This window comes from Thamnophis elegans, chromosome 1 (assembly GCF_009769535.1).
Source record: "Thamnophis elegans isolate rThaEle1 chromosome 1, rThaEle1.pri, whole genome shotgun sequence".
Taxonomy (NCBI): domain Eukaryota; kingdom Metazoa; phylum Chordata; class Lepidosauria; order Squamata; family Colubridae; genus Thamnophis; species Thamnophis elegans.
Window position 1 is genome coordinate 112,550,889 of NC_045541.1, and position 13,606 is coordinate 112,564,494.

General features: G+C 37.4%; 1 protein-coding gene across 1 annotated transcript in view; it reads left to right on the forward strand.

The window, feature by feature from the left end:
• Positions 1-13,606, forward strand: part of GALNT16 (polypeptide N-acetylgalactosaminyltransferase 16) — a 181,507-nt gene that overhangs the window by 156,990 nt on the left and 10,911 nt on the right. The window contains exons 11-14 of the mRNA XM_032221458.1: positions 214-306; positions 2,710-2,793; positions 4,239-4,380; positions 9,985-10,101. Coding sequence (XP_032077349.1) covers positions 214-306; positions 2,710-2,793; positions 4,239-4,380; positions 9,985-10,101 — 436 coding nt within the window. The remainder of the gene's footprint in view (positions 1-213; positions 307-2,709; positions 2,794-4,238; positions 4,381-9,984; positions 10,102-13,606) is intronic.

Sequence of the window (13,606 nt, forward strand, 5' to 3'; positions counted from 1 at the left end):
ATGTTACACACTGAGTCTATTTTGTTCATGCATTGAGGAAAGATAGCTTCTTTTCATTTAGTTTCTACTTTTTGAGATATTTCTACTCCTACATCAAAGTTTAATGACAGTTAAGCAGGATAGCAGATTCTTGAAAATGTGCTGCGACTTCATGTTGTGGCAAGATGGCCTTTTAAATGACATTTAATAGGGCTTACCTTGTCCTACCTGCAGAAATACTAAACGTACAGCAGAGGTGTGGATGGATGAATACAAACAGTATTATTATGAAGCCAGACCTTCTGCCATTGGAAAGTCATTTGGAAGGTAAGGATATAACCCACCTCAGTTAAATTGCCACGAGGAAGATGGAATTGTTGAATCTTTGAATCTTTTGTTCTTTGTGAAGTTTGGTACAAATTGATTGCCCTGACTCTCCCTGATCAAAATGCAAATCAGACAGTAACTGATCAGATATGTTTTGATTTATACTTCAAAACATGTTTTAAAATATACATTATAAAATAAAATTAACTTAAAAGTGTGTATTTTGGACACAAATAGTATTTAAAATGTAAAATTTTCAGGGAAGGATGTGCAGAAGAGTTACTAAAATTAAATTATTGAACTCTGCTGAAGAAGAATTTATGTAGTTCCTGCAAAAGCAAAGCCTGTCTTGCTAATTTTTTACAGTCCTTGAGGAGAATAATGAGTTATTAAACGTACGCCACTTGATTCCCAGTGGATCTGATACAAGATATTGTATACTTGATCTTTTGAAAGTTTTTGACAAATTCCTTATTCAAATCTCTGGGGTTGAGTAGTCATGGAATAAGAGGAGAAAGTTACTTATGGCTTGGTGAACGGTTAAATAATTCAAAGCAAAAATAATGTTTTCACAAGAAAGATGTTAACAATAGCATTTCTGCTGCTATTTTATTTTATTATTGCCTTTTAAATATATTTTACCCTGAGGTAGGTAAGTGGCCACTTTTACAGAGGATTTCAAACTATTTAGAGTGGTTAAAACAAAGAGGGACAAAGAAGAGTTTTGAAAGGATTTCTCCAAACTAGGAGTTAACATTAACATTAAAACTATGCATGCTTGGGAAATGATTTGGAAGAAATGCTTTGGAAAATTCATGAAAACAATCCAACTTTGAAGCAGCTACATGATGTGCTGCATTTGTGCTTCATTTCTCAGGAGTGCTTCTGTTGCCTTATTAGATGTTTCAGTTGTTGCAAGCAGTTTACTTCAGTGATGTGTCTTGCTACTAGGGAATGTTATTTATCTTTTGACATCTTACTCATACAAATCTGTTCTAAATTTCTATAGTCTTATGTTAACTCGCACTGTAAAAAAGCCAATCATAGGACACCAACTAGTATCTTTTCAAACAGACATTTTTTTATTATATACTTTATTCATTAAACATGAAACTCAGCCAATTGAACATTCAAAAATGCATTACAAATACCAGTGACGGGTGCTAATGGTTGATACGGTTTGCTTCCAGCGTCCTAGGTATCAACCAAGTACCTTCTTAAAATATAAGATGTTCCGAGTAGCGTAGTTTTCTGCAGTTCTGCTGGTGTTATTGCAGGAAGCTGCAATTTGTTGATGTATCTTGTAAAATTCTTGGGCATGGTTTTTTTATATTATTATTATTATTATTATTATTATTATTATTATTATTATTATTACAATATCAGTAATGGATATAGTACATCAACATTTCAAACAATAACACAGCAATCACCTGGATTATTAAGAACAGCAAAATTGACAGATAAACCAGTATTTGAATCTTTGGTGTATACTTATTAATGAAGTCAATAGGGGTTTTTGAATAGGATCTTTTTCTCCTGATAAAACTCTGATAAAAGAAAGAAAAAAGTAAATGACAAAATTCTTGTCATTTCACCTTCTACATTACTGTCACCCATGCAGTCACTTTGCAACACATTTTATCTTGTACATGATCTTCTAGATCAGGGGTGTCAAACTTGTGGTGTCACATCGTGGTCACATGACATAACACAACTTTCCCCCTTTGCTAAACTGGGGGTGGGCATGGCCAGCGTGTGACGCATCTGGCCCATAGGTCACGAGTTTGACACCCCTGTTCTAGACCATAAAAATATTAATGGTGAAAGAAAAATAAAGAATTATTTTTGTTGGGAAAAGAAAAAAAAGTAACAGAAAACAATGGGCAGATGGAAAAGATTCCACACCTCTGTTCTAAGATTAACAAATAAGCTTGCATGGGCAACTCTGTAAGCAGAAGCACTAGGGGTGGGTTCCTGCCAGTTCTAACCTCTTTAAGACTTGCGTGCTTCAAATGCCAGAGTTTCTGAGCCAACATTTTGGTTGCTAAGCAAGAGCATTGTTAAGTGAGTTTCACCACATTTTACAAGTTGGCCACATCCACCCAGTCACATGGCTGCCAAGCCACTCCCACTCTGTCACGTGGCCAGTAAGCCACTCCCACAGAGCAGGCCACACCTACAGAAGAGGTTCTAAAAAAAATTGAAACCCACCACTGACAAGCACCATGCAAATGTGTCTTTGAATAGATTCCACAACATTGATTCCAATGTGGCTGCAACTTAGAAGTGCTGTCTGTACTTTTAATTATTCTGCAAATGTATTTGGGTGCTGGTGTGCCATGCAATTCTTTTTTATTTATGCTTACAATAAAGATAGATATAGGGTACTTTTGCTTCTAGTATTGCAGACCGAGTGGAACAACGCAGGAAGCTGAACTGTAAATCCTTCCAATGGTATTTGGAGAATGTCTATCCGGAACTCAAGTAAGTCATTCTTTACCTCTCAACAAAACGGCATGATGTGTATTTTGCCACTGTGGTATAAGAAAGCACCAACTATTTCCTTAATGTGGCTGTCCCAGGGGGAATTTATTTTTAAAACATTTCTTCCTATTATACTCTGTCAGACTTATGTCTCTTCTATGTTTGGTTTCTTTGAACTCTGGAAAAAAGAGTTTATGTGGGGAAAACTAATTGGTAGACAGCGCAGTGAGGCTGACCTCAGGTTGCAGGTAGCAAGAAGTATAAGATCTTCAAAAACAATTTATTGCTAAATAAAGGCAAATTTAAAGACAGATTTGAAATATACATGACCTACTTTAGCAAAGAATGAAAGAGTAGAAAATAATAATGATGTATACATACAAGAAAAAAGAAAATATGAGATGAATGTATATTCCATCTCTCTAGCTCTCTTCCTCCCCCCCCCTCTCTTGGGTAATCTTCTGAGTTGGAAGAAAACAGGATGTTGTGTACTTTATCTGTGGTTGCTGCATGTGATATAGCTACATGTAACCACAGGTGAGAGCTGAGTGCCAGGTGAGGACTGAAGATAACCAAGCAGCTCTAAAAAAGAATTTGGCAGGCTTCTCAATAAGAATTGCTACCCCTCCCTGAACATTCCGTAAATACACACACATGCACATGCACACACACACAAACCTACACACAGACGGAAGAAGAAAGGCTATTTCTTGAAAAATAGTTCTAATAATGTTTTAGAGAATATTCCTTGTTATTAGAATTAATTAGTTCATCAAACCGTCTGGCTCATATATGGAGGTGGAAAAAGTGAAGATTTATTTGCGGTAAATTTGTGCAAGGTGAAAAAAAATGTTATATAAAGCATTTTCTAGCAATCTTTCACTGAATGCATTTAAGGGGGGACGTGACATAATTAGGATTACCATGGTTCCTATTCATGGCCCTTTATTTGAAGATTTGTTCGATCCATGTCCACTTTAAGATAAAGAAGTCTAACTGATGAGAAAATTTCTCATGAATATTCAGCAGGTGGGCAGCAAACTAAGAAGGCACTCTGGTTGCTTGGGCACCATCTTCCTTATGCAATATATTGAATTTCCATTTTAGGATAAAGAATCAGAGAGAAAGAGGAAGAAATAATATTTAAATTTCAGTAATGGGTTTTATTTTTGTAAATAACTTATATAATAGTTATATTACGGTCATTAGTTTTTAACACCTCTAGTTATAAATTAGTGTATGCATTAGAAAGACATATGCAGGGCATTATTCTTCACTGATATTTTTAGTGACAGGTTTCCTCTTTTTGAAGAGGTTTGGCCTAATTGCCCAACCTACCTGTCTGGAAAGGCTGATTTAATGATTTGATGGGGTGTAGAGTATGTAATGAAACAAGCTGTTTATAGCTTCTCCTTTTGTCTTTGATGATCTTTCTAATCACTCAGAGTCCCAGAAAAGGAGCTGATTCCAGGGGTCATCAAGCAAGGAGCAAACTGTTTGGAATCTCAGGGCCAGGATACAGCAGGAAATTCTCTAGCTGGGATTGGAAGTTGTAAAGGGTCAGTGAGCAATCCTGTTGCTACTCAGGTATGGTCATCGAAAGTTCATCCCATCAGTCTTCTTTTCTGCTCTGTAAAATGTCCTGGAGAAAACATATGTAGATTTGAAGCATAGATCAGCAAATCTGTAGTTCTGGCAGAGGGAGTCAGTCATTTGAGGATAATCGCTCAACCACGCCTCAGTGCTCTACTGAAGTGTAAAGAACAGTGCAGCTACAGCCAGTCAAATCAGGACTGCAGAAACCTTCATTCAGGACCACCAACAGGCATGGAGGTTTACTTGCTTACTTAGCACCATTGCTATCTCTCAGTCCACTCCATCCCAAAAGAGTTGATGTGAGAATAAGGTAGAGGAGGAATTCTATGCATGTTGTCTCGAGCTCCTGGAAGAAATAAACAATTCCTCCCAGAAGTGTTATGAATTTATTTTGTGGTGAAATAATATATAATCAGTAAACATTATAGAATTGGAAACTTTTTTTTCCGAATCCCTGAATAAACATTGCTTGTCTTTTCATCAACTATCTGCTGATTTGGGGAGAGGGGAGATGGGGGTCCTTTGAGTCAGACTTGACTCCTGTCAACTTCACCGACAAAAAGCTCCATGCAAGTTTTTTTGCCAAGCTTTTCAGAGTGATTTGTCATTGCCGCCTCCTTAGAAGTGAGAGAGAATGACTGGTCCAAAGTCAACTAGCTGGTTTTTCATCCAAGGGTTTCTTCATGCCTGGCCCAATGCTTTAACGTTTAGATAAAACTGGCTGATTTTTATTCAATCCTTCAAATTTATTTATTAATTAATTCAAATTTCTATAGCCACCCATCTCAACCAACTGACTCTGGACAGCTTACAAAATTAGAATTGCCTTCAGCCATTCACTACAAAGCTGAAGGAAAAAGACAGCCATTCAGTGTGCCTCGCACTGAATCTGGTTTCAAAAGTTCCAGCAAGATAGGAATATCATCTGCACAGGGCAACCAAAGGTCAAATCTGTGGCATTAAGAAAGCTGTGAGGAAGGATGGAAAAGCAAATTAGAAGTGACCCAGATACAAATACTTATTTAGAAGACCCTCAAGACAAATTTAAGTACAACATAACATAATAAGTTCTTGCTGCATCCATCAGTTGTGCAAGACAAGACAAGACAAGACAAGAAAAAAAGAAAGAAAGAAAGAAAGAAAGAAGGAAAGAAAGAAAGAAAGAAAAAGAAAGAAAGAAAGAAAGAAAGAAAGAAAGAAAGAAAGCTATAGACAACCATGATTGTAGAATAGGATTTTTTAAAAAAATATTCAGCTTGTACAGCCACCCATCTTACCTAAATGAGTCTTAGATGGGGTGGAAAACTTTTCTATTAGAGCAGTGGTTCTCAGTCTGTGGGTCGCAACCCCTTTGGGGGTCGAATGACCCTTTCACAGGGGTCACATAAGACCATCAGAAAATTGCAAAATTACAGTTATGAAGTAGCAACGAAAATAATTTTATGATTGGGGGTCACCACAACATTAGGAACTGTATTAAAGGGCCACGGCATTGGGAAGGTTGAGAACCACTGTTTTAGAGTATGATAATGATGAAAGTCAAGATCTTTTTTCTTACAGTTGTTTCAGATGCAACCTCTTCCCTATAAAACTCAGTCTGTGAAGAAAGAGAATATGAAATGAGTACATATTCTAAGAATATTGATGTCATTTTTTGCACACATGAACAGTGAAGATGCATTTATCTTTATCATGTTTATACAGATAGATTCCCTGAAATGCTTACAAGGGCAGTGCTTCCTGAAGGAAAATTAAAAAAAAAATACTGTCAATTTTAAATTACCAGATCAAACAGCTTTTCCATATTTATACTGTGGCAAGTTCTGTTTCATACATCACCACAGGTAACACGGGTGTAACAGTCAAAGATGCTGCTGCACAAGATGAATTTTATATTGAAATGATGTGAAATTCTTCAGGGATTCCCCAATGTTTGTGGATGCAGCATTAAGAATTTATCATAGAATTTTTACAAATGACTTACCTATTCCAAAAATTACCGCCATGAAAGATAAAATCACTAGAAATCAATTAATAAATTTTCCCAATCTATTATTCTAGGTATTTTCTCCATTACCTCTGTTTATCTTTGTCCTTTTTCCATGCCAGTGAGCGTACTTCCAATTTAAGTGCCCAAATGCTGCTACTCATTATTTTTATTCTGTAAAAAATCTTTTGAAGCTCATTTGGGCCCAGAAGCATTCCTAGATATGAAAATTATGCTGGTAGCATGCCAGTTTCCTATAAAAGAAATTAAAAGAATTCTTTAAAATGTAAGAAGTCAGAGAGGGCATTGGACTGGGGGTAGCTCTGAGCATTATGTTGGGAAATAAATGATGACAAATTGTCTAGAGAATATACTAAGCTAAATCTGAGTTCATTTTTTTCTCTCGAATAGATTATATATCACTGTACTGTATTTAAGTAAACGTCAGTTGAAAATATGCAGAAATAGCTTGAAATATTAGCGCCTGCCTCTGCAATTTCTTATGGATAGCAATAAAACAGTTATATAGTCTAAGGCAGGGTTGTCAAACTTAAGGCCCGGGGCCCAGATCTGGCTCGCGGGCTGCTTAGTCTTGACTTGCAGGGCCACCCTGGAAACAGCTCATTTTTGCTGGCAGAGCTCTTGGCCCCCCACAAGGACCCTTGACACAAGTGACGTATAGCTGGCCACCCCCACCCCACCTCCCAAGGTCAAACACAACGCTGATGCGGCCGTCAATGAAATTGAATTTGACACCCCTGGTCTAAGGAATGATAGAACAAAATGGTATAAATTAATACCATTGTCTAAATTTAGGATTTTTCCTGATAATTATTTTAGATCAGTGTTTCTCAACCTTGGCAACTTGAAGATGTCTGGACTTCAACTCCCAGAATTCCCCAGCCAGCATTTGCTGGCTGGGGAATTCTGGGAATTGAAGTCCAGTCATCTTCAAGTTGCCAAGGTTGAGAAACACTGTTTTAGATGCTAGCCACTTGAGTAAGGAAAAGGTTACAATACAATACCAGATGCCAGCAAAAGCTCCCTCACATCTGTTCATTATTTGGGAATGAGTGAGCAGCAGACGGCATCCAGCCTGCTCTTTCATTTGACTTGTTGAGCTATTTTGTGTTTATTTGAAATGGCTGAAGTTCATTGAACTGTATCTATGTCCAGGGAATTATTTAAACAAAGAGAGCATATGTCAATTGTCTATGGGAAAGGGTAGTTTTTAGGTGAGAGGATAAATCAATGAAGTTGGTTTTTACTCTTGTTTGGTTTGTTAAGGGTGTTGAAATGCATCCCTAATGATCCATTGCATATTGTGACACCATAGACAACAGCTGATGAAATAGATTAAAAGCTGGCTGAGATGTTCTCCTATTGTATAAGATTATTTTTAAAGATTATTTTCTGCTCCAGAAGTTAAGGGGCAGAGTCTATTGTAGTTTAGCCTTTGCCAAAAGTAGGCAATGAAGAAAACTAAAATCTTTGGACCGGTAAATGAAATGGATCCAGCTCACTTCCTGCCAAAATATTCTTATTGGTAGAAAGAGGAGAAGAAGAAACATTATGGTGTTTATAGACCCCAGTCCACCTTTCCAGAGTGTTAAAGGGTGCAGCATTTTAGAGATGATTTAGTGCAGTTATAGACAATCAGAGAGAATGGAAACTTTGTGGTACACTACCATAAAAAGTAGTAATAATTTCCTTTCCCTCCATTTTGTTAGTAGACCATATTTTTCAGGAGACTAGATAGTCCTAAAAATTGTCCAATTAGAGGGGACTAACTAGAATGCTACAAAGTCCCTTGAAGTGAGGAATTTTGAATTATTTTAATAATACCAGATTATTTTAAGAAACATCTTTTTTCTTGAAATACTTTGTTTTCTTTATTTGTAGACTGCTCAATGTTGGTGTGGAGTTGAGTAGCTTCAAAGCTAAATAAATAAAAGTGCCCAAGTTGGTATTTTCCAAATTAGATCATGATTTCACTCTCATTCCGTATTTGAACTTTCACTTATGCAAATAGTTTCTTGCCTTTTTAAAAAGGCTTTGTACTCAAAAACTGACCTTTAAAAATATCATCTCTGAGTGGCTTATATGGATATTGACCCTCTATTAAAAATTTTTAAAACATACTTATTCTATGTGTGTGCAGAGTTTGCATCACAGCAATTTCTATATACTGGTAAACACAGTGTAAACAATTCCAATCCATGGGACAATGCTTTTTAAAATGATGGCAGCTGCCAAGAACATCAGCAATATCTGGCTTAATTGAGCTTGCTCTATTAAACCAGCATAGTTCTTCTATTTAACACAGATAGAATAGCAACATTTTCTCCCATCATTTTTAGCCAAGTTTAATGATCTGTTGGCATTGGTTGGCATCCAAAATGAATTATTATTATTTATTTAGTGTATGATGAGAACATAATAGAAGAGAAGCAAACCTATATACACAGTCCACATAATTTTAAGTAAACTTTCTATGGGGGCACAGTAGTGGTCTCATAACTAGATGTCCAAGTAAGCTATCCAGGTAACCACCTTTGGCATTACTTCATGCAGATCTTTTAGGGAACCAGAAAATGTATGTCATGGACAATATTGCACAATGCGTTTAGCAGTTTGCATATCAGCACCACATTCCAAACAATGGGAATCTTTCCATCCCCACTGATACAGGGCAGAGGCACTTATTCCATATTTATCAAATCTAATTCGGTCCAATTTCATTTAGACAAAACAAGGCAGATCAAAACTAGATGGTTTGGTAGAGGGATCACTAATGGTCATAAGAGAGTACCTGGGACCATTCCTTTCTCAAGGCATTCTCAGGGTTAAACTGGGTAGATATTAAGAGATAGCTGTGAATAACATTTGTTTGTTTGTTTATTCAATTTGGATTTTTTGCAAACAGAAGTAGCAAACAAGTAATAAAGTAATAAACAAATAAATAAGTGTTATTCCCACAAACTCACTCCCAGCACTAACTTAGCCAATGCATTAGATAAACCTTGAAAACAGACAGCTGATTTCCTAAGAGCCTTGAGGGCTTTTGTTACAATGGAAACCGACAATTACTTTTTGCAAGCATTGATAATAACAATAGCAATACAAAAATGCTGCTGCAATTACAGATTCTTCTGAAAACAGTACGCCATTTTCCTGATTTAGGTCATTTTTCTCCTTCCCTGGCAGATAACTGCTGAAAGGCAATGGTATGTTAAGAGGGGGAAATGTTTGAATCAGGCTTTCTATTCCAAATGAAAGCTATAGATTTAGCAGGTATGATTGAGGCAATGTTCTACTATCACAGCAGTCTCCAACCTTTGAGGCTTAGAGGTGGGGAGAGGGGAACTGGGCCACACCAGCGGCAGGCCAGCATGCACGCATGCAGCTTGACTTGTGCAATTGGCAGGCTGGTGCGCACATGTACAAGTGCCTGCTGGGTTACAAGTTGACCTTTGCACTCTGGCCAGCCACTCGTGCAGCCCAATTCTGAATTGGCCACGACCCAGTAGTGGGCCACAGCCTGGGGGTTGGGGACCCCTGTGCCATCACATTATGCTAAATTCTCTTCTTGCTTTCTGCCCCCAAAGGAGTGGATTTTCAGTGACCCTTTAATCAGACAGCAGGACAAATGCCTCTCAATCACCTCCTTTTCTACTGGCTCACAGGTCACAGTCGAGGCATGCAACCAGAAAGATGGCAGACAGGTACAGTATTACACAGACTTTACTGACACTTGAGTTGCTGGGCTGTTCTAGCCTTAATTTTTACAATGCATTTGGAAGGATGATTCGCGGGATCTGAAGATGAGAAACCATCTCTGATTCTTGATATATGGTCTGATATATGGTCATCCATAATGGTCCAAACCTTTTACCAGAAAAACACTAGGCAGACTTGTTCTGAGTAAACTGTTCTCTCTAATTAGCCCTGAGTGGTAATGTGCAGAGCTTTGCATTAGAGTTCACTGAGTTTGGGATTGGTGTAATGCAGTGAACGACCTTCTGCTTGATCGAGCTTTAGAGGCAGTCTATTTACTTGTTTTAGTGAAATGTAGGAAAAGCAAAAATGATGCATGTAAAAGCCACCTGGAAAAGATGCACATTCAAATGCATTAACTTGATAAAAAGAGGAACTTAGTAAAATGGCAAAGCCCATCATCTGTCTTTCATGCCTAACTTCCCCGTTCTTTAGTAAGAATGCATGAATGCAGTATTCACAAATGATCCTGGACATTTTGCTAGAGGGGACCATTGGAGAATAGCTTTAAAAAAATCACAAGGCTATGGCTTTTCTATAGATTATCTTCTTCATTCCTGAACTAAGAAAAATGGACAATGAATTAAAAACATTTTTTAAATGTAATGTAATTGAAGAGAAGTGAGGAAGCAACCAGGTTGATGGCTGGACTGTTATTTTATTACTATTTTTAAAGGAGCTGTTGTGCGAATAATATATCATGCTTTGCATTTTTCTCCATAAATAAACCCCATCATAATTCCACTGTATTTATGGAACCCCAAAAATTGAGTATCAAAGAGCAGTCTCCTCTAAAAACATATAAAAGAACAATAAATGATAAATATTAATATTTTCTTTAAAAAATCAGTATATTACAAACATTAGGAGTGGAAAAATGTTTCACACAATTAAAGAGAAATGCTTATTGCCTTCAAACAGATCTGAAGCAGTGAAGTGGGTTGCTTTTTTGTAGAACATCTTATACTTGGGGGGAAATGATTCCTGTACCAGAAGAACAGCCTCAAATAAAGACATCTGGATTCCTGCTTTTACTGTGACTCTGTATGCATATGGAGAACTAGTGCAGGCAATGTTTTTAACCTTGAAACTCAAGTTTCTGGAGTGAAGAATTAAATGTTGAGCCGTGGATCTTTCTGAGAGAATTTATTTATCACATTTATATAGCCACCCATTGCACAGAAAGTGAGGTAATAAAAATGCATCATAAAAACTAAAAAAATAATAATTGTACAATTAAAAACATCAGTCAAAGTTACCGACAACAATGTAGCAGAGAAAGCCATCATCAATCAGCCACCATTTCCCACCACTTCCTGATATATAATTCCCTCAAGTATTAGGTAGATTACATCATATTAGGGCTTCATTTAGAAGCTATTACCGGTATATCATTAAAGACCCAATTGGTGCCTGCCACTAATGTCATCCTATTCTTCCCCATTTGAATATCCTTCAAATATTGCTGCATTGTGAAAAAACACAATTCCAGTTGCATACTGGAGTGAGTTTTTTAAAAAAAACACTTCTGATGTGTAGTTTCTGAGAAAGGTTTGTGGCTGTTGCAGTTACTACCACATGCAGCAAAAAATACAATTTATGAACCTCTAAATGGCCTTTAGGAAGAAAAAAAATTAAAAGCAAATGGAAGAGGTGGGAAGAACTGCCTTAAATTGCATCCTGCTAATGTAGCAAATGTAATAAGAACATTTGATTTTAATCCTATATACAAAGAAAAAGAGTCTTGATTCCTGGTACTGGCAGCTTTCCTGTAGCTTTTAATTACTGTGTTAAGCTCAGCATTTCCTGTTAGAATGGCACTTATCTGTGATTGTCAAACAACTGTGATCAGCTTGATATTAAAGTTAGAAACCTTTTTGATCTAGTTGTTGGCAAACTTTAAGAATTATGAATAGTCCCTTCTTTAGATCCAACACTGTCAGTTTTTTCAAGACATTTTAATCAATTGTGGGTCTTGGAAGCATTAAACAAAGACTTTTATGTTTTTAAAACCACAGGAAGCCTAAGCAGACGTTCACAAAGAGAACTGGCTAATGTGAGGAATTGCCAAATGCATATCATGAAAGCTCTCATAGATGAACTTAGGGCTACAGGTGATCTACACTGTAGGTGATTGCTACATGCGTACTAGCCATGAAGTAGGCTTCCAATAGCCTCTTAAGCAGAGGTGGTATTCTGCCGGTTCACCCCGGTTCAGGCAAACTGGTAGTAGTGGCCGTGAGAGGCTCCGCCCACATGCCCAGACATCATCATGGTTCTGTGCATGTGCAGAAGCACCCTGCGCGAGCTAAGTGAGCACGTGCTCCCGGTTCCAAGCCGGTAGCGAAAGTAAGCAGATTTCATGCCTGCTCTTAAGACCTTTCTTGCAGCAGGAGTTGAGGCAATCCTTCAGTTTTTCAAACAACTGACACTTTGCTGGTAACGCTCCCTACCACTTTTAGCTGATTTTTTTTATAATGAAGCATGATATCAAATCACACCTCCGCTTGAGGACAGCAGCCTGCAATTTCCAAGATTCTCCTGGACCAGGAGAAACTGTCTCAGTTGATTGGATGCACACATTAGACACAAGCCACAATTCACAACCATAATGTCTGGAGCCATATCTTATGCTGAGCTACAAAAAAGCTAACTCCATTATGGCTTCAGGCAAGTGTAAACCCAGCCACTAAATAGTGAAGGAAAGGTAGTTTCAAAGCTCGGGAGCCATTGTAGTATTATCATCCAAAAGTGTTCCTACTAATCAGGGAAGCAAACAATGCCAATTTCAAAGCTGATTTCAACTGTGATCAGGGAGGGTAATGTAGATGGAGTCATGCATTCATATAAACCATGTAGGCCTTGAATATGCATAGAAACAGCTGATTAAGCTGGTGCGCAAATGTTTTTCTATAGACATCTTTCTATCTGGTCAATCATATTTTCACCAAGCTGCAATTTTTCAGTCAGTTACAGAAGCATTAGCATGTAAAGTGTTATGCTAATACAATTTGGGAATACCTAACACATGGATAATTGAGGCTTGGTCTTGCTGCAATTATCTTCACTGATTTTTTAAAAAGTACTCCTGATTTATGCCATTCAATGGGCTTCTCCACATATGATCATATACAAGACTTATTCCAGGTTTCTCATCTGAATTTTCAGGGAAAGTGCAAATCCAGGCAGAATCACTTCTAGACCACTTCTACACCACTGTCCAGGTTAATTGACTTTGTCGTCCTATCACGCGTATTGCAGATTGATTTTCATCATACTTTCCAATACCCTATCCATATTCAAATTGAAATACCCCATCTCTTTCCTGGAAGATTTAGGTGAAGAAAAAGGACAAAACTACAAAATCATCCACACAGATGTTGAATCAAAGTCCACAGCTCTGAAAACTCTACATTTTTCCCCTTAGTCTGAGTGACAGAAGCTATCCTTTTT